This window comes from Manis pentadactyla, chromosome 14 (genome assembly GCF_030020395.1).
Source record: "Manis pentadactyla isolate mManPen7 chromosome 14, mManPen7.hap1, whole genome shotgun sequence".
In the NCBI taxonomy this organism is placed as follows: Eukaryota; Metazoa; Chordata; class Mammalia; order Pholidota; family Manidae; genus Manis; species Manis pentadactyla.
Genome location: NC_080032.1, coordinates 84,147,206 through 84,168,945, shown reverse-complemented (window position 1 = coordinate 84,168,945; position 21,740 = coordinate 84,147,206). Strand labels below are relative to the sequence as shown.

The following is a 21,740-nucleotide window of genomic DNA, read 5'->3' as shown; positions in this document are numbered from 1 at the left end:
TTTTTTACTATTTTAAGAGGGACTACCTTCTTTGCTACCATTTTTATCATAATTATTCAGTGTTCCTCTAAATAGCAGACTGAAATGAGATGATTCAGAAGCTTGAAACCTAAGGTGTGCATAAATTATTTAAAAAGCAACAAAAGCAGCCTTCTCATTTTAAGCTTTTTGTAAACTGGATACGTCATTAATAAAAAAAATTTTTTAATAATGAACTGTCAGTAATGCATTACAACCTTTCCCGAATGGCTGAAGTATAAATGCATTTTCAAATTGTGTATAGGTCTGTGGTGTCAAGGATATACCCTAGTGAATATTGTTACAATAATAGTGTAATGAATAGTCACGGGGATGGTAACGCAAGAGATGAGAAATTTTTTAAAAGTTTAATCAAATAATACATGTTCACTAGAAAATTCAGAATATTTAGAAGTGACAGTGTAAATTCTAAAACCAACCCTAATGCTGTCACCGTTAGATGTTAACATCTGGTATTAAGCTCTTCAGTTCTGTGGATCCTGGTGTGTTTGTACATAAACATGGGCATGTGCATGTGTGCATGTCCATACTTCTTATTTTTTCATTAGAATATTGTTCAATGTGTATCTTGCTTTTTCATTCATTATTATAGTATAATTTTCCCATTATTAACCTTCCTGTAACTTGATTTTTCTTAATGACTGTATGATATTTCATTGTATAGCATCCTCTTCTATTGAACATCTAGGTTGTTTTGAGCAAATTTACTCCATTCTAAGTAACTGTTGGTTATAAGAATTTCCATTAACTCAAAAGCTTTTTGGGGCATCTATATGTTAAACATATAAATGCAGTGGCAGACATACCCTAACTTCAGGAACATTTAAAAAGCTAAAATGTGGGTCTTGGAATAAGGACACACACAGAATTTGTTATTGCATATATGATATTATGAACATCTGTAAGCCTAAATGTTAGACTGCATCTCTGCTTATTTAGGGTGTATTTTTAGAAGAGGCAGGTGATGTAATAGACTCTGCCAGTATCGTGGTTGACAGACATGATACCAACCTTTCAAGAGTTTATGGCAGAGAGAACTTTATAGAAAAGAGAAAAGTAATTAAAACACGCTGTGGTAACTACTGCAATTGGGGGGTGTTTGGATTAGCTAATTTAGATTGGGAAGAATCACAGAACACTTTATATGTGGCATCTCAGCTATCTGAAAGAGGAATGGAAGTTGTAGAAAACTTTGTGGACAAAGGCCCCAAGGTGAGAGAACTTATCCCATTGGAGAGAATGAGGCAGTTGAAAACAGCTGGAGTTTTAAGGTTGCGTCCTCAGCAGTACCAGTGCAGCAGAGTTTGTGTGAGCTCGGAACTGGGTAATCGCCACTGGCCGTGGCAGCCAGGTGTATAAATGACATCATTGAGAGCATTTTCAGGGCAAGAAGCTGGTCTGGAATGAACCGAACAGCCGAAGGTAACTAAGTAGAGCCCTTACATCCAAACCTCTGTTTTTAAGAATGTTTATATGAGAAGAGTGAAGAAAGAGGTTTAAATATAACTATAGAGGGTCAAGAGAGAGAGCAGGAAGCTTGTACGCTGAAGGGAAATACTCAGAGAGAAAAAATGAAGATACAGCCAAGCTGGCTACTAATGCAGTAAGTAGGTTGAAAAAGGCAAGAGAGAATTGGTCAGGGATGCGGGTGGAATAAATAGTTTTGAGCCATGGCCAATATAATTCGTCCGTTGGGATTGGAAGGAGGGTGAGGGGTCTGTGGCATGCTTCGTTTGAGTAGGCGGCAGGGAGGAGGAGGCCAGGGCAGGGCATCGCTGAGGGGGACACTGGAGGGCACAGTGGGGGCTCAGGAATCGGTTTTTGTTGGGGCTGAGGCGTTGACAAAGGGCAGGTCAGTGATTTGGGCGTCGTCATGAGGGAAATGAAGAACTCATCCACCTGGCTAGGCGGACAGGGCGGTGGGAGACGGTGTTCACCCAGGGCCCAGGGCCCTGTCAGGCAGGTAAGGGAAAGGAGAGGATCCTCATAGGGAGAAGCTGTGCATTTTTAACCTGTTTTTCAAAAGTGTCGATTGTAGTGAGGGTTGCGCATGTCTGTATATACTGAAAGACGCTGGATTGAATATTTAAATGGGTGAAGTGTATGGCATTTTAAATCATGTTTCAATGAAGCTATTAATGTATTTTTAAAAGAGTTTATTGAAAAATGGGTATTATTGGTCTTTTGCTTTGAACAGTACATTCTTTCTGTTCTAAAAATGAGCAATCACTTTTGTTGGTATGTTTATCTTAACCCCCACCTCGGGAATGAATGGCTCTCTTGTGCAGCCGCTGGGTCAGCCGCAGCGCCACCACGCAGCGCAGGAAGGACCGCCTCCGCCAGCACTGCGACCACATCGGGCTGGACAGCGACTTGCGGGAGGTACGTGCCGCCTTCCCAGGGTGCGTTGATGCAAGAGACCCGAGCCAGGCTCCCTCGGCCAGCAGGGGTCATTGGGTAGGGCTTGGGGTTCTTCAGTTATATTTTAAAATAGTAATCCTTTTGTTTTGACTTAAAGCAGAAAACACCCTTTTTTCCCCCGCATTAAAAACATTTTAACATATCTAAAATAGGCTCTTAAACAAGCCTTCCTGTGTACCTCATCAAATAGAGGCTTAAGTTTAGGATAAACTTTTGGGCAATATGTCTCCTATAGAGCAAAAAGTTTACAAGAAGCATAGCCATTTCTAAGTTTCAAGCGTAATTCAAACTTAGTAAATGAAGGTTTATTTGCCTGTGTTTTGTCCTTGACTTGCCAATACCATTTAAAAAAATTTTTTTAACTTCTTTTAAAATTAGAGCCTCATGCCTTATTTGTACTACTTGAAAATAAAACCACAATTACACATTTGAATAATTACAAATAAGTTTTGGTTATTTCTTGTGATCAAAAGAAAAATGCAAACAGCAGATCTGTTAGCTCTTTCCAAAACTCCAACATGTAGAAATAAAGCAGAACACATCATTCCGAATATGTGTTGCTTTTTGTTGATTTGTTCAGATACATATGATTTTAAACGTTTTCTTAAGAACTACAGCATTACCTGGGCAGTGCTTTCTGTTTCTGCTACGATACCTTCTTTTCTCCCTCCCCCTTTGCTTCGACTTCATCATACGCATGCTTGTTCTGCTTGTCTTTCTCCCCCTCCGTTTCTTTTTTGCTTCTCTGTCATGGGCACACCGCTGCCCTCTTAGCCTCCCCAGGGACTTGTGGTCTGTCAGAACTCCATGGCGTTCTGGGAGTGGGATGAGGTTCCGCCTCCTCCTGCACGACTTCCTAAAAAATCCTTCTCTGAGTGCTGCCTGGTATGTTCTTGGCCCAGAAGCGCTTTGCACATAGATGTTCCTGAATCTTGTCTTTGGTGTTCCTTGAATTGCCCACGTGTGAGTGCACGTTGGTGCGCAGCGCCTCACATCACCTTCTGACGTGAACCCTCCACCTCTCTGGTTTGCTGTCCGCTTCCTCTTGTGCTTGGTACCTTTCCGTGCTGGTGTGTGCTAACATGAGTCCTCCTGTGCGTTTGGCACGTAAACTGATCATTCGAATCCCTAGTTAATCAGTGGTATTTTTTGAGAGGTAAGGGGGAGACCAGATTTACCACATTGTTTTTCTTCCAAAGGGAAAATATTTAAACTCTCTTTTATTTAAGCATTTTATCTCCATAGCATTTTAATATACCTTTCCTGATCTTTTTTTCTTTTTTCTTTAAGTTTAGTTTGACATTTAATTATTTCCTTTATTCTTGGTCTTTGTTTTATGTGATCAGGAAATCAGGTAATCAGTATAGAATCTCAGTGCTAAGAGGAACGTGTGAGGTCACCTTGTCCAACCTGGCATGATTTAACTGACGTCCAAGAGGCTGACCCATAGCTAAACAGCACACAGAGGCGGAGCTGGGTGTACAGGTCAGGACTAGTACTCTGCCCAGTAGTACCAGGGCGCACTAAACAACTGCCCATCTGAAGGCAGGAGTAACTTAGAACCCCACATTTGGTGCTTTTGACTTTGACAGACATGAACAACAGTGTAGTGGAAACCTCAGAAGAAATCTAGGGTCACTTGCCTCTGTAGTGAAATGAACTTTATTCTAAAAACTCCCTGTGAAAGGTTTCTCTTTCTTCTCCATTTTTCATCTTGAAGTGCACCCTTTCCTACAGCTGCCCCGAAGAAAACCACGTTGTTACCCCCACTTGCTTACTGTGAAGGTGCTGCTCTGTTTCAGCAATGCGCAGAGGCAGCATCGCTCCCCGCTGTGGGGAAGGGCTTCTGTGCCCCACACCACCCCCCGGGGTTCTGTGCAAGTCCACGGGATGTCGCTGTTGAGTGGCCTCCGCAGAGCCGCTAGGCAGGAGACTGCCCGTGGCCCGATTCGTCCCCTGGTGGTTAGTGGCTAGGCTGCCCGTGAGTGCTGGGGGCTTGGTGAATACCGCCACTCAAAGGACAACCCTGTTCTAGCTTGTTTTCATTTATAAAACAGCATAAACCTTAAACTGCCTAATGTTTAATCCAGTTACTGACTTTCAAAAACATATTTAGTCATAGGTTTGAGAAAAAGAGAAATGTCAAGGCTTCTTCCAAGTTTGATACTTACACCTTCTTGAGAATTGAGTCTTACATGGTTCTCTCGGCATTGACGTAGGTCCTAAGCGTGGAAGAATTGAGCTGGGGGAGACACAGAACCTGTCAACATCCACCAGTTACCGTTTGTCTTTATCAGCCTTTTATATCTGATTTATAATATTCCAGATGACATTAGGACAACCCGAGATGATAGGAAATGCAGATGTCCTAATGTTCACGTAGGATCCCTGCCCTGTGTCAGGTTGGTTTTCCTGAAACTTTTCACCTCCTGCTCTTGCTTGAGGACTAACCTTCAGGATGTTTCCATAGACCTTGTTATACAGTTTCCCCAGTGGGGAGAGTTGCCTCTCACACTCTTATACTGTTGCGCCAACCCTCTGAAAAAGATGTGAAGCAGAGGTGTATACACGAGATTGGGGAACTAAATGTGCACAGAGTTCGTTTGGTTTTCAAACCTGTCCTTAAAATGCTTGCACTGCAGCCTTTTGTCAGGAGGGTTAGGAAGTAGCAGGTAAACCCATCAGTTGAATCCCTCATCAGTGGGATTTCTTAAGAAATGTGCACCAAATTTAGCAGATTATTTTTCTTCCAAAGGGGAACTAGATTAAATGTACAAACTTCCTTTTATTTAAGGAATGCAAAGGATTTTACACATCTTCACTTGCAATATCAAATTCTCCCCTTGAGATAGTAAAGATAGATCTCACATATGTGCCTGTGGGAGTACTGGCTTGCCATGCTGTCTCTCCCACAACACACTGCAAGTTTTACTATGTAACTCAGAGTGGTTATTTTCTAAGTATGGTCCTTAGACACTTGGGCTTTTTGGAGACTGCTGTGGTCCTGATGCAGACATAAGATGTCTGGATGAGTCTTGCAGGTGGTGTAGAGAGAAGAGGGGCAGCAGGGGTCCCGCTCTGATCAGGTGCGGGGATTGTGTTTCCTGGAAATTCACCAACCCAAGCTCAAGAGCGGTGGGCTGGGTTTCTGTGGTAGGCTGAGGCCTGCTGAATCCAGGAGTAACACGATGTGTCCATTTTCTCTGAGTTATGAAACAAGGCGAGAGAGGTACGTAGCAAACACATCCCAGAAGAGGTCTCCTGCCATGGGAGCATGTGATACTTTTCAGAATACTTTTCTCATAGTTTCTTGTGAGGTAGATGGGCATGTTTTATGCCCATTTTATGAACAAACAAATATCCCTGAGGGCACAAAACTTTATTGAAATTATTCTAGAACCCTTGATTTTAGTGTTGTGACTTATTAGAGCAAAGGGTTGGGTTGGAGAGAGATGCCCAGAGGCGAGGTGTATGTTAAGGCCCTTGATCTGTGGGGAGAGGAGTGGGGGAATCCCGTGCTCTGAGTCAGTGGGTTCCTGCAGAACCTTGGGTTTTAATCCAGACACCCCAGTTTTTTCACCCCAACCATGATCCTGACTAATCACAGCCTTGGATATTCCCAATTAAAAAAACTAAACTGGATGAAATTCCATCTCATTTTGAATGAGTTTTCACCTGATTGGGTTTCTGCCACCTCATTTTCACAGGGGTACAGTTAATGGGGGGTGGGGGGTATGAATGCCCTCTGCCTTTGGATCGCTAAAATTTGAATTGCTGTTGCACATATACACTTACAGCCTTTTCTGCATCTTGCTCTTCCTGCACTTGTTTGCATAAGGTTAAGAGGGTCAGAAAGACACCTAATATTTATGCATTAAAAATACTCTTTAATTTGTAGAAATATATGCAAGAGGCACGAAGTTTAGGAAAAAACCTGAGGCAACCCAAATTGTCAGACCTCTCTCCTGCAGTGATCGCACAAACCAACTGGAAGTTCGTAGAAGGCTTATTAAAAGAATGTAGAATGAAGGTACGTATTTCTCACTGATGCGAGACTGTGAATTCCCATGAAACTCCACGTGCAGGGGTGAGAAAAGCTGAGTCAGCCCCATTTGAGCCTGTAGCTTCGCTAAAAGAAAACTTTCTCTGGGGCATAAACCTCATGAGCTCTGAACAGAGGCCATGAACCTCACGGCTTCTCTGGCTCCTACAGGGTCAGTGACATGGGAACCCTGTGCAGTTTCTCCCACCATTTCAGCCATTGCCATCTTCCTTTTCAGGATGAACAGCTACTAAGCCAGTCAGAGGGTTGTGACAGAGATGTAGTCACCATATGTGAAAGCAACATATTTTTGTGTGTGTTTTATGTGCACCTGTGTGGAACCTCATCTGTGCCCCATACATGTGTATGTATACCCACAAGGATGAAGCCTTTAGCTGCTGTAGGTTTGTCTGTATTACACACCTGTCCCCTTTCAGACACCTGTGTTTATCAGAAGTAGCAATGCAAATTGACAAAACTCAGAACATCATTTTAACCAATGGTTTCATTCATTCGACAGTCAGTTCTTGAGTACCTTCCCTGCGTCAACAAACACCTCGTTTTGAGCAGCATCACATGGTGCCGAGTCAGACAGACAAGGCCCCTGCCTAAAGGAACTAGATTCTATCTTACATGACATTTTATAAGAGCAGATAAGACTCCTATAAGGTAGCTCATTTAAGACTAATTTCCATTTCCTATCCACTTTTTGGTGTGTACTCACCAAGCAGAGAAGAGGTAAAAGAGGGTAAGAGGAAGGGGAAAAAAAGCCTGGTTCACCTACAGATTAGAGAGTTCTAGAAAAATTTAGAACTCCCTGTTTGTATTTTGGTTTTTGCTAAAGTGCAACCAAAATTCAGGGTAAATATCTTTAGTGTGCTAAGATGTGGGGGCCCTGGGGGGCTGGTTGTGGTGGCAGTATGGGGTTTCAGATTCTTACAGTACATGGGGTGTAACTGCCCATTAGTATTCAAGTTAGTAACCTGAAAATCGTCATGTATGAGCATCTGCGTGGGGATAGGTTAAAACAGAATCGTGATCTCTCCGTAGTCACTCCCTGCTTCTCTGACAGACTAGCAGAAGCATACACGGTATTACTCCAGTTAGCTGACCAGAGAGACTGAGGCATTTTCTCCAGGTGCTTAAAAATCTGTGCGTGGAAGCATGACGAAGGGGCCCTGGTCTCCTGACCCCGCGGCCCGCTTGCTGGTGTTCGGCCCCTCTGCTGGGATAACACTGGTGGACACGTGATGTTTTCAGACAAAACGCATGTTGGTGGAGAAGATGGGACACGAAGCAGTGGAGCTGGGCCATGGAGAGGCAAGCATAACGGGCCTGGAGGAGAACACCTTGATCGCCAGCCTCTGCGACCTGCTGGAAAGGATCTGGAGCCACGGCCTGCAGGTCAAGCAGGTAACAGTGTCAGGAGGCCCTGCCAGGAGATGTAGCAAGGGGAAAAATAAGTCCTAAAAATTAAAGCATATGTTCCTTCCTTTGTCACAGGATGACTAGAAATGTGCCACAGGCATTTCAATTCCAGAAAAAGAAAACTATAACCCATGACTAGGAGGCGTTTGGGACGCCTTCCTGGTGAACAGGGCAGGATACGCAGCACGTTCCCTGCAGACGCTGTGTCCCTGTAGACTCCACCAAGTGTCTGCCTTTGTCACCTGTCCACAAAAAAACCTCAGTCAGCTGGAATTAGCGGTTCCTTATCTAGTTATTCAGGGTAGAAGTGGTTTCTCGCTTTTGTCCCTCTAGCCCCCTTCCTGATTTTTTTGTTGTGCTCATGTTTCTTTCTTCCTCCGCCTTTCTCTTTCTCCTCCGGCCCCATTTTCTTCCCTCGTGGCCCCTTCACACATCCAGACAGCTTGCTTATGGAGGTACACAGGTACATCTGCTGGAGCCCTTTAGCCAGCGTAGACAGCCCTAATTACACGCAGCTGAGCAACAGCCACACCAAAGTCAAAACTCTCCTTTGGCTGAGTTGCCTTTGCCCAGGCTGCCGCCAGGCTCCCCAGTGAGGCGGAGGACGACCCTCATGACCCACGGGGTCAGACGCTCAGAATGTCACCAGCTCCGAGTGGACGAGCTCGGGTCTCCACACCTCAGTGTGGCCATTTCAGTGTGGATGATTTTGATGAGAAAGTATCTTTTGATGAAATATTTTTTATGAAGTGAAAAACCTTATGCACTTTGTACTTTCAGGGGAAGTCAGCTCTGTGGTCACATTTAATTCAGTTTCAGGACAGAGAAGAGAAACAAGAGCACCTTGCAGAATCGCCAGGTGAGAGTTCATTGATTGATTCTTTCTGCAAAACTGGCAATATTGGACCATGTGAAGGATCAGTAGCGTGTGGCTTTGTCTCTGCCTCTGTCTCTCTTGCTGAAATGTATCCATCTTGACAGGAGTGGGGTAAAGTAGAAGGGTCAATGTTATATGCTAGCTGGGAGACCTGAGAAAAGTCACTTGACCTTTCTAATCGTTAGCCTCCTCATGTACAAGACAGGGAAAATAATATTAGCTATGCCAAGATGCTAATGTTGGTCAAATAAAATAATGTGTGAAAACCCCTAATGGATTGTAAAGGATCATACAAGTATACCTCAGTCTCTCCAGGATGAGGGTGTAGTGTGTATGAATTTTCTTCATGAAGAAAAGTTTATAACCATCATTTAACAATCTTTCGAAGAAAAAACATGTATGTATGTCTGAAAATCTCCAGGAGTCAGATTTCCTCTTCAGTTTATAATTAGACATGGTAGACGTGTCATGACCTTTTAGCTAATTACAATCTTGTAGGCTTCCTTGATGTTCTACTGTTGTGTATTTTTCACAAGGAACTTGCTTGTCTTTATGCAAAATAGCCATTTATTTACCAAAAGTAGAAGTAACAATGCAAAGCTACTAGAGATAAAATATCAGCTGTTTGGGAACCTTTTCTAAAATTGGATTATTTTAGACATGCAGAAATGTTAAAAAATACGTATTTTTAAAAACAGCCAACCACAAGCTCTTATTAACATTGCAAATATGATTGGAGCGCCCTATCTCCATTACCCTTGCTGCCCCTAGAGGGCAATACTACCCTAAATGAAGTGTTTATCGTTGGAAGCCTAATTTTTTATTGTATTCAATCAGACAGCTAGGAATATGAATTTGATACTACATTGCCTTGGGGGCCCCCTCCCCCTGCTAAACAGAATGTCAAGGTTCTGCTGTCCCAAGATGTAACTGTATAAAGAATGAGATCAAGCTTAAAAGCATTCTCTAGTGTCCTTCTCCTTCGCCCCTTTTTCTGCTGAAAAATTAGAAGTGCATTGGTTTATGCTCTGAAGCTGTCTCTAATACTTACCTGTTCTCCTAGAAAATTTAGCTGTTCGGACCATAAGACCAAGATAGCTTACCCTAACTAGAAAAAATAAATTCCCAGGAAAAAATAGCCATCTGTCAGATGAAATGTTGCAAAGTCAAGGCCAGTTAAGGTAGGGGAGGGGAAGCATTTGGCCCTTGTGCCAAATGAGGTGCGTGCGAATGCCTGCCCGCTGGGAGGGGGAGCAGCTGCGAGGCACCAGCAGCGTCCTGACTGGCTGGTCACGTGTGGCTGAGCAGGAGACAGAGGCCCAGGTGTTCGCAGTGGCCTCTGGTTAGTAGTGTGACCAGCAAAACTGTGAAGTCAGACCCAGTGGTCAAAGCCTCAAGCAGTCACTGTTGATACTTCACCAGCAAGTATTGATGAAGGGTTAGTGATAAAGAGTGAATACAAGTGAAGTGTTCTACTGATCTCAAGTAAGATTCGTATAAGCCATGTAGCTTCTGAAATCAATCTGTTGTCTGGAGGGGTGGATTTTAGTATTAATATTGTTCTAACATTTCTGATAATTCAGCCCATGAAGTTTGGACTTAAAAATACGGCAGTGTGGAAAGCATATATTAAAAAGGTTTCCATTACTGAGAAACAATGTGTAATTTTACAAAAATCAGCAGTTCATTGACTTTTCTGCTTTTAAATCTGTGTGTGTGTGTGTGTGTTTTCCAGAAAATATATTTTGTTTGCCAACTGTTAAGCTAATTAATGGCAGTAAGCAGTCTGCATTGTCATATTAAAGAAAGATCCTCCAAGTTCTTGGAGATTCATAGAGGGTTTGAACACTGCTCTTAGTAGCAAGAGCCAGAGTGAGACTAGAAGGTAGACCATTACTGTCCCTTCAGAAGCAGCATTAAACAGGAGTCAGAGACATTTTAAGGGTCGCAGAAAAATGGGAAAGATCTGTCTCAGCAAGAGGACCATATCAGGGTAGATTATCTTTTTTTTAATAGATTTTAATTTTAGGTGGCAATATTGAGCAGATGCTACAGGGATTTCCCATAAGCCCTCTGCCCCCATGCAAGCATAGCCTCCCCAGTTAATTAGCACCCCCCACCAGAGTGGCACATTTCTTACAACTGATGAACCTACATTAACACATCATCGCCCGAAATCCATAGTTCGCATTGGGGTCACTCTTGGGGCATACTGTAGGTTTGGACAAATGTATAATGACATGGATCCACCATGATAGTATCATAACTGTGTAGTTTTACTCTGCTCCACCTGTTCATCCTTTCATCTCCCCTAACCTCTGGCAACCAGTGACCTTTTTACTGTCTGCCTAGTTTTGCCTTACCCAGAATGTCATATAGTTGGAATCCTATAGTATACAGCCTTTTAAGTTCGGCTTCTTTCATGTAACAATAAGCACTTAGGTTTACTCCATGTCTTTCAGACTGTCTTAATTTCACCTACTCAAATTTTGATCTAGTCACTCTACCTAGTGGTTTCAAGTCCTATTTCAAAGAAAGGACCTCAGGATGCAATCAATCCTAGAAAGAACATTGTTCCTGACATATCACCCAAAAGTTTCTACCTTTAAAAATGTTGGTCAGTTTAGACATAGATGTTGTTCATAAGCCTTGCATCCTCAGACAAGGTTCCACTAAACTTCAAGTGGATTTCTCAATCATTCGGCAGGGGGTGGGCTAGGATGCAGAAGGTGGTGGAAATACTGCTTTTAAATGGTTATTCTGGATCTACCCTAAGAATTTTGAGTCCCTCTTCAGTCATCTTATCTTCACCAAAAGTTTTCTACTAGAACTCTAGACTGTAGATGGTTCTGTAAAAGTAATATATACAGTTTCTGCCCTCTGCCAACTTGGTGCCAATGCAGCACTGTTGATTCAAGGAGATAGGCAAAAGGAATTCCTGTGGCTAAGTATTAAATCCAGCAGTGTTTATATTGAAGGAGAAAGTGGTCTACTGCGTTTGAGTTTATTGAATTAAGAAATAGTAATAGAAGTATGTAGTTAAGTAATTTATAAGTTTCTCATCTGGAGTAGACTTCTTGGAAAACTTCTTAGATTTTAGATCTATACTATGGCTTCACTCCTTAACCCTTAAAGTGCCTTCTGCTCACAGGCTTCTAAGTCACTAATAAAATACAATATTTATATCCTGGGGCTGCCATAATAAAGCCCTACACAGTGGGTAGCTTAAACAACAGAAATTTATTGTCTTACAGTCCCAGAGGCTAGAAGTGCAAATCAAGATGTCAGCAAGGGTGGTTCCTTCCAGGGGTTATGAGGGAGAATGTGCCCCATGCCTCTCTCCTGCCTTCTGGTAGTCTCAGAGGTTCCTTGGTCTTCACTTGGCATTTTCCAAGTGACTGTGTCATCTGTCCCCAGCCCTAGCTCCTAGACATCCCTGTTCTTTGGCTCACTGGGACCTCACACTCAACTCATCTTGAAACAAACTCATTATCTCAGATACCTGTCCCCACCAGCTGTCTCCCTTCTCTGCATCTTACTTCATGGCATCATCACCCTTCTCAGTCAAGCTTAGAAGCTGGAAAGTCATCTGTAATGGAACAGAAAGCCCATGGACATGACCTTTTAGTGGGCAGGTTTCTTAACCCCTTTGAGCCTGTTTCTTGATTTGCAAAATTAAGACTGAAAAATTCCAAGGGAAGTTTTAATTAGATGGGATAATGTATATTAAAACAGTTTATATTCATATTTAACATTGTTTTTGACTGTTGAGTCTTGCTCACCCCCTCCATCAGGTCACTAAGTCATGTGTTTTCTGCCACTGAATATTTCCCCTCCGTGTTCTCACCGGCTGGCACTGTCTCAGTTCACCCACAAGCTGGCCTTTAGAATAATTTCTAGCTCATTTTCCTTATTTCTTTTATACCATCACAGTGTCACTGTGGTTAACCAACTAAACAGCCCTGACAAGCATATCATTTCTTTCAAAATCCCTGCCCCCTCCCTGGGATTTCTGTAAATTTCTGACTTGTTGTTTAAGGTTCTGCCATTTGGCCCTAAATAGCCTCATCTTCCTCGATGAGTATTTGTTGAGCATGTACATTGTATGGGCCTCTACCAGGTCCTTGGGATATTCTGAGAATAGGATATGACTGAGCCTCAGGAGACATGTAGTTTAATAGGAGTGGCAGAAATGTTAAACTGGTAAGTTTATGATAGATGTTTGGTTTTACAGGTTCTGTTAGGGAATGACATCTAACAGTACACTGTGGGGAGAGAGAATATTCAGGGAAGATTTCACACAGGGACCAAAGTAAAGCTAAATTTCATTTTGTTTCATTTATTGAGAACTTATTTTGTTCCAGGCGCTATCCTAAGTACTTTTCCCCTGTTTGAATAAGGCAGGTTCTCTTACTGACCCCAGTTTGCAGATGAGAAAACAACCCATATATTAAATCCCTCGCCCGTAAGCAGTTGAGTTCTCTGCAGTTTGAGAAAGCCGTGTTCTTAACCTTCAGCCGTACTGCTCTCAGCTGAAGTGGTAAATGGACTAAAACAGGAGGCATTAAAGGATGTGTGGGGACATGAAAAAGTACATTGCATGTATAAGAAGCATGGATCTTGAAGGGTAGCCAGAATATAGGGTTCCAGAATAGGCCCGCAGAACGTGCTCAGGCCCCTTACGGTGGGTGCGACTGCCTTCTAAATGGCCGTCTCCTCCTCACTGTTTCTCACCCGTTCTCTGCTCCCAGGCATGACTCCTGCCGTCTTGTCTCCCTCTGGCCAAGTTGCTGATTGTGATTTCAGCTCCTTTGTGCCGCCTCATGACCCTTTCTTCCCTTCTCCGCCTCCTCCTCGCCACTCCCGTGGCTTCTTCCCTTTCTCCCTGGAGGCAGATTGCTTTCATCAGCACGCGTGAGTGGTGATGGTCTCAGACTAACAGGGCGCATGCCTGCGAGTCTCTGGAACAACTTACTACTTACTCGGTGTCTGTTACCTCCTGGGTATCAAGAACAGCCAGTGTTTCAAGTGACCCACTGAAAACTCCCTCCCAGAACTGCCATGACAAATGGCCCATTTATCGCCCACCTGGTAAGGAGGGCTCTCAAAAGAACTACCTTTAGATTGGCCTGGCCGCACTGTCTTTGTCCTGGCAGCCCCATCGTACTCATTTATACCTGCCAAGTACCAGGCCAGCCTCTGTCACCAAGTGCCGAAACAGGCAAATCCTAATACACCAGAATGTTCCCTTCTATCTTCCCTCAGTGACAGCTTCAAACATATTTACGTGTTCTGGTATCTAACCCCTTAGCATAGAATGTGTTTAAAAACTTAAAAAGTACAGGTTTAATATACAGCAAAACCCTCATCTAGATTCGAATGTTATCATTGTTTTTGTAGCTTAGTCTTTATTTACAAAAGGGAAAATGGAAATAAAGGGCACAAAATTCCACAGCATTCCAGTAAAGTGAGGTTCATCACTGCCAACTATAATACATCAGCCAATAATTGATTGCTTAGCCATTGCTGTACAAGAGAATCATTTTTCCTTTTATAAATGTTAGCTCTTCAGGCTTTATAAGCATATGGCTCATGGACATTATACGTCTAAATGTCCATTTAGATTACTCACTGTGCATGATACATATACTATTATTTGGATTTGAACATTAGAGTAGAAACTTGCCAGACTAGAGAGCCCGAAGTCTGAGGTTCCTTTTTAAACACTCTTTCAGAGTATAGGGAAGTTGTGTGATTGCAATTCATGAGCCCAGAAATGATTTACATAAGAGTGGCTTAATTTGTAGACATTGCTTCCATGTAATTATCCAGAGCTATTAGAATGAATAACTTTAGAAAATGACTGGCCTTTATGGCCAGAATTTGTACACATTGCATTATTTGCTAAGTGGGCCCTTTTATGATTCACTTAAACTTTCACAACACAGCCCCAGATTAACTAGACAAAAAAATAGCTGGTTTACTGTATTAATAAGTAACATTCAGGAGAAAGAATTTGAGCTTTTCTGTTGTCCGTGAAATTTGTTCTTACCAAAGTAATTTCAAAGTATTTGTAGAATGTGAACCGTGTAGATTTTTTTCTTGTCCTTACTGTTATTTTTGTAATACTTTGTTGATATTTTTCTACATAGTTGCCCTTGGACCAGAAAGAAGAAAATCTGACTCAGGAGTCATGTTGCCAACACTCAGGGTCTCTCTTATCCAGGACATGAGGTATTGGTTCTGTGACTAGCATGTGATGATAACTCTGAAGTAGTTACCCCTTTTATTTAAATTGCTCTAATAATTATGGCTGTGTGTACTTTTTGCTTATATATTCTGAAGAAAACATATTTTGTAATCTTACCTTATTTTATATTATGTCTTTTCCTGACATTAAATACAAAGGGAAAATGCAGCTGAGAAAAATTTTAAAGCATTCCTAAATTACTGTACCATTTCTTTTGTTCTGTTTTTTTTAAAACTTAAACGCCTGCTGCCCATAGATACAGACCAGAAAAACCTGCAAATAATGTCAGGTTTCTTGGCAGAAAAACTGCTGCCAGGTAGATTTAATCTGAAGCAAATGCAAATCTGCGAATTATCATTTATGATTACTGGTCTTAGAAATTGTTGGAAGGCCTCCAGATATCTAAAATTTATTGAATGAGGAAGACAGAGGCTTTTTTCTTTTAAACATTTTCGGTACAATACTTACATCAACTTTTAACATGGGTGGGTTTAAAGTGAATGGCACTCATTTATAATACTTGTAACTTTTCGTTTTATGGCATAATGCTTTATTAATATTACTTGCTGATTTTTTTTGGATTTGTCAAATACTTGGAATTGAAAGCATTATTTTCATGAGTGGCTTTACCATCTACTTCTCGCTGTGTGACCTGTGGCAATTTCCGTAGCTTTTTTGTGCCTCTTATCCCATGTCTCAGAGAGAAAAACAGTTCTCTGTCTCTACAGGGTGGTCATGACAAGTCAGTGAGTCAGTCCATTACTGTAAAAGGTTGCCAGACATACTTGGCTCATAGCAAGAGTTCAGTGTAGTTGGTGTTATTGGCAGTGATTTACATATTCGAATGTTACATGGCATTATTCCCTGGAGGATGAAACGTACTTGGCTCACAAGTCCTGTCTGGGGTCGGCATGAGAAGGAGTAGTTGTCATTAGGAGGGAAGTGATCTCCGCTCTCTTAACGAAAACAGAAGATCCCGTGCGTCTGCAGCGTTTCCTCCGTCTGCCTCATTTCACCACCATGGTTGTTAAAAACTTTGCAGCTCTGACCTCAGGTGCCAAACTTCTCAAACCTAATTAGGTTTATTAGGTCCTGTCCCAAACGGCTACCCGGCTCCTCCCAGTTTCCTGCCTCTTTACGTTTAGCTCCTTGTGGTGGTGGTTTTTTGAGGGAGGACTGTCCTGTGTAGACGCTGTCCCTTTGCTTTGTCAGAGGCAGCAGAGCACGCTGGTGAAGACCTCGGGCTTTGGGGCTAGCCTGCCGGTTGCTCTCCCAGCTGTAGCTCTGTGGCCTGGGCCAATGGCTTTTACTTGCAGTTTTCTCACCTGTAAAATAGGGAAAATAGCACTGTTTCTCCCATAATGTTGGCGTAAAGATTCAGTGAGTTAACAAATGTAAAATACCCACAATAGGCCTGGAAATGTGTGTACTGACTCATGCATACACATACACATCTGTCTGTTTCTGTATTTATATGTGTATATATATTTTTACACATGCAATTGTTTAACCATGAATTCCTAATGATATGTGTGATTCCAGTTCAATACCACGAGGATCATTCTAGCCATACCCCTGATTTCTAATTTTTTACTCCAACCGTGAGAAACCTGGCTCTCGTTATCTATAATATATTTACTTACTCATACGACCCCAGGATACACATAAGGTAGCTTCAGAATCTCTGACCCATACTCCTGTAGGCTGCTCTGCTTTTCTTTGTCTTTAGCCTCCCAGTATCCAGTCAAAATACTATTTTCCAAAACTTCGATTAGTTCTTTTCTTCCTCCCCTCCTTTCAGGGTGGTGATTTTATTCATTTGTGGTAGTTAGGTTCATTTGTCAGTTTGTATTCCATTTTGGGTTCTCCCTACATCCTAACTGCTTTTGTTGGGTTTTTGTTTTTTTGTTTTTTTTTTATTTAAATACAGTAAGATTCACTCTGTCTTGGTATGCAGTTCTGTGCATTTTCACAGACACACATACTACACAACAGTTCCATTACCCCAAAAATTCCCTTAGGCTACTACTTTGGAGTTCATTCCCTCGCCCAGTCAGTTTCCAACCCCTGACAATCACCGGTATATTCCAAAGCTTTTCCATTGAGAAGGCCTAGAATTAGTGATACTCAGTAGCCCTGACCCCACCTGGCACCCGTATACACTAGTTTCTCAACACCATTCTCCAGGGAAAGGAACCAGGACTCTCTAGAGAAGTTACTCATTCCAGGGCTGGGAAACCCAAAATACAGGGTGGGCCCAATACATCTTGGTGCCAGAGAGTAAAGAAGTGCACAGAGAAGGGTAGAGTCTATAAGACACAGGTGCTAGCCAGAAGAACTCACAATGGCCAAGGCTGAAACAATTTGAGCAACGTAATAAATAAATATTGGAGCATTACCCATAGAGTAAAATAAATATGCAAGAGTCCGTTCTGATATAAATAAAGAACTAAGTAAACAAGTGGTAGTGACAAGTGGTAGTAATGGGACAGCTCTTTTTAACAGAAGCATTCCAATTAATACATACAGAAGAACAAAGTAGAAGAATTAGTGGTTGAATGTTTAAGGTAAAACCAGGATATTTGTAGTTTCAAACTATCTCTCCCACAAATTTATTAATTACAGAGAAAAATATAGTAACTTTACAATGGAAAAACCACCAGTGCAGACACCACCCTAACCAACTGATCAAGGGTAGCATCACTAGTAACGAGACATACCACCCGTGCCCCTGATGTGACATGCTGGGAAGAGTACATCACTTCTGCAGTGTTCTTGCCATAAGTGTGTAACCTCCACTAAACTATGAGGTAACATCAGAAAAATCCAAATTGAGGGGCCTTCTACAAAATAACTGACCAGCGCTCTTCAAATGTGTCAAGGTCCTGAAGGATGAGGAAAGGCCGAGGGACTATCATGGGTGAGGAGGCTGAGGAGATGTCAGGCAAGTGCAGCACAGGACCCTGGATTAGGCTTCTGGAACAGAGGAAGGACGCGCGTGGGAAAAAGGGCGCAGTCGGTCTGTAGTTCAGTTAATGGTACTGTACCACTGCTGACGTCTTCATTTCGTTATGTAAGATGTGAACATGGGTGAAACTGGGTATACAGGAATCTCTGTACTACTTTTGCAATACCTGCATAAGTCAAATTATTTAAAATTAACACATTATGTGTGCATTTTTTTAAAACTGGGCCTGGTATGCAGTAAATGTCTGAGGACTGCTATTGTGGATATGCAGGAGTACACAGCTTATCATTGTCTAGGGGGTATTCGGTACAACTGCTGCTCACCTGTTCTGCTCATGTTTCATCAGCGAGCCGTTACCTCTGTCGTCTAAGCCCCTGTGGTTTCTCACCTGGATTGCATCACCGTCCCCATATTTCCATGCTTGCCCTACTGCGGTTCACTGGTGATGTGATGATCTCAGAGTGAAGTCCCGATCAGGGTGAAATCCTGTCTGACTGCCGTGCTGTCTCCTGCCCCCCTCCCCGCCCCACCCTCCATACCACTTCTTTGTTTCCTCCTGCATGCCAAGCTTATTTCCTGTCCTTAGGCCTTTTTCTACCTATTCCCTTCACCTAATAGCATTCCCCTGATTTCTGGCCCCAAAGAATTCCCCTAATCCCTGGTAACCTCTATCCTATTTTTTCTGTCTCTATGAATTTGACGATTCTGGGTACCTCACTTAAGTAGAATCATCCCTTTTGCTTCTGGTTTCTTCCACTTAGCATAGGGTTTTTGAGGTTCCATGTCATTGCAAGCTCCAGAATTTCCTTCCATTTTAAAGTGAATAATACTCCATCTCAGGTATAGTCCCCTTCATCCACCGATGGACTTCTGGGTGGCTTCCACCTTTTGGCTATTGTGAATACTATGAACACGGGTTTACAAAATCTGTTCAAGTCCACACTTTCACTTCTTTAGGGTATTTCCCCAGGAAGTAGAATTACTTGATCGTGTGGTATTTCTAATGTTTAAATTTTCGAAGAACCATCATACTGTTTTCCACAGTGGCTGAACCATTTTACATTCCCACCAGCAGTGCACAAGGGTTCCGGTTTCTCCACATCCTCACCAACACTTGTTTTGTCTTTTTGACAGCACCCGTCCTGATGGGTGTGGCCTCCAAGTTGCTGATGGTTCGCACAGCAGCAGCCTTTCTAGGTCTTCATACACCATGTGCTAGGTAGTCTTCAACTTCATAAGCTCAGAGACCAAATCATTAGTTAGCCAGAATGTAATCAGACTGTAAGATACTGACTCCTGTTAACCAAGAAACTTCCTTCAAATACCTGAGATGGAAAAATAATGGGCCAGTTTTGGGTCATCTGCCCACTCGGGTCTAATCGCCTTTGGCCGGGGTCACAGGAAGCTAGTTTTTTTTTATTACTTCCCTAACCAGATGACTCAGGGCTCTCTCGCTGGTGGGAGTCTGCACTGCCTGGAAGCTGGAGTAACACCGGAGGCTGTTTGCTCTCGTGAACAGCAGAGACCTGGCGGCCTGATCGCCAGCTCCAGGCTGGCGGCCCCATGCTCGTGGGCTGGGGCACCTCGGGAAGCCCAGGAGAAATGCCGCCCAGGGTTCTCTCTCCCTTTTCTCTGCTTCCATTCTGCCCCTGTAAGATGGCTTTTTATATATAGGCTGTTCTTATTCCTGATATGTTTATTTTAGAGTTTAATTCTCAGTGGACAGGTTTCTTTGCCTGTTTCCAAGTTCTTGGCAAGGGCTTCATCGCCATCCCTAATCACTACCTCGATAATCACCTGCGTGGGTTCCCGTAAAGAAAAATATAACCAAGTGATATTCTGAGTTTGGATTTCTTTCAATCTGGGCAGTTAAAGAAAAAGCTCATTTTCTGAAGATGAGGTAGCACACCTCTCTGGGTGCAGGCTCTCCAGTGGGCACCTGTCTGTGTTGATACCTCCTGTCTTCCCACGTTTATCTCTAGGGGCAAAACACTGGCAATTTAGGGACTTTGAGTACTCACAGTTGCCAAGAGTCTTGGCGCCAGATTGCTTACGAGCTGGCCTGGGTCCTGGACAGATACATCTGCAAGCTGTATCCCCTTTGTCTTACTACTGCAAAAGACTCCCCAAGACCTTCACAAATGCCCTTATCACCAAACTGTCAGCTATAGAATGATTTTTTTTTTGCTCCAAAGAGAAAAGCTGGCGACAATAAATAATTGTCTGCATTATCCACATATAAAAGGAGTACAGTTGACCCTTGAACACCTCAGAGTTTGAGGGCACAGCCTTCCCTCCCTGTATCGTTGAAAATCTGCATATAACTTTTGACCCTCCAAAAACTTAACAGCCTGCTGTTGACCTCACTAGTCTTACCAATAACATAGTTAACATGTATTTTGTATATTTATTATATATGCATTTCTTATAATGTATGTATTATTTTCTACAACACAGTAAGCTGGAGAAAATGTTTCTTCAAATTGTCACAAGTTTCCAAAAGTTTTACAATGCTTTTATTGAAAAAATCTGCGTGTAAGTGAGCCTGCGCAGTTCAAACCCATGTTATTTAACTGTCAGCTGTATTACATGGTGTTACCATTATTACCAGTTTCTTTCCAGAGTAGCCATTCACATATCACCCAACTATTCAAACAGACTTTTATTCTCAATGACAAAATAGCATTAGTGATAAAGGGCATGGTAGAACATTACATGACCTAGCAGGTTGTGAGTACTATAATCCAAATACAGGTACTCTGAATATGTAAGTGAATGAACAGGATATCAGAGTAAATCCTAGTAACGTTCTATTTATAATAAAGATGGGAATAAATTAGTTGAGAGTGAATTGGCTAGTCTCTGTACCTTTTTAAAGGAGTGTACATATGCTTGTGAGCCCCCGGCTTTATTCTACACTAAACCTGAATGGCCATGATTGATTTTGTTATCCCTAGAAAGGATTTTTTGAGGAATTTTTATGACTGTACAGAATACAAGCTTAAACTAAAACTGGCTATTCCATAATTTCTCTAATAAATATTATTGGGCTTCATTGGTGATTCAGTGAAATAAGCAACAGTTTTGAACATAGGAAATGTGGTCCTACTTAGCTGCTGCCACTTGTAGAAATCATCTGGTTTAGGAACAGAAGACCAAACTGACTTCCGTAGAAAGGGGAATTTACTCTCACCGTCTCACTAGAAGCACATCTGCCTTGCAGCTCCCTTCACACCTCTTTCTCCTCCCCTCCCTTCCTTTCCCCTCCTTTCTGCTTTCTTGTGCACTTGCCCACCAAGCCCTCAACCCAAGAAAGATGGGCATCTTTTGTTATTTTTAGCATTGAACAAAAACTAACTTGGTTTCCGGAGTGCCAGTCTCCAGTTTCTGAGACCAAGTCTGATGGGTGCAGCTTAGATCAGGCGCACCCTCCTACCCAGGCCAGTCTGTCTGAGGGGTTAGGAAGGCAGGGTCATCCTGGTACCCGGAGTGGGTCTTCTCGGTCTGTGCAGGGGTTGCTTCTCCAGGACTGTGAGTGTCGGGAAGAGGTGACTGATTGGTAGAAAACAGGTGGCATCTCTGGAGTCACATTTATTGTCTCTGATGCTGGCTGGTTCGCTTAGTCCTGCGTCTCACTCTTTTTTCTCTTCTTTAAAGTGAAATGGTGATGGTCTCCCTATCACTGGTTATTGTAATGATCAGATGAAACAAAATA

General features: G+C 42.5%; 1 protein-coding gene across 10 annotated transcripts in view; it reads left to right on the top strand.

The window, feature by feature from the left end:
• DENND5B (DENN domain containing 5B) overlaps positions 1-21,740 on the top strand; it is a 175,019-nt gene that overhangs the window by 132,278 nt on the left and 21,001 nt on the right. For 7 of the 10 annotated variants that reach the window (XM_036889193.2, XM_036889194.2, XM_036889195.2 and 4 more), the window contains 6 exons: positions 2,328-2,421; positions 3,235-3,345; positions 6,359-6,490; positions 7,763-7,915; positions 8,711-8,789; positions 14,960-15,041. In XM_036889193.2, coding sequence (XP_036745088.2) covers positions 2,328-2,421; positions 3,235-3,345; positions 6,359-6,490; positions 7,763-7,915; positions 8,711-8,789; positions 14,960-15,041 — 651 coding nt within the window. The remainder of the gene's footprint in view (positions 1-2,327; positions 2,422-3,234; positions 3,346-6,358; positions 6,491-7,762; positions 7,916-8,710; positions 8,790-14,959; positions 15,042-21,740) is intronic. The other 3 variants (XM_036889196.2, XM_036889198.2, XM_036889200.2) reach the window with 1 other exon arrangement.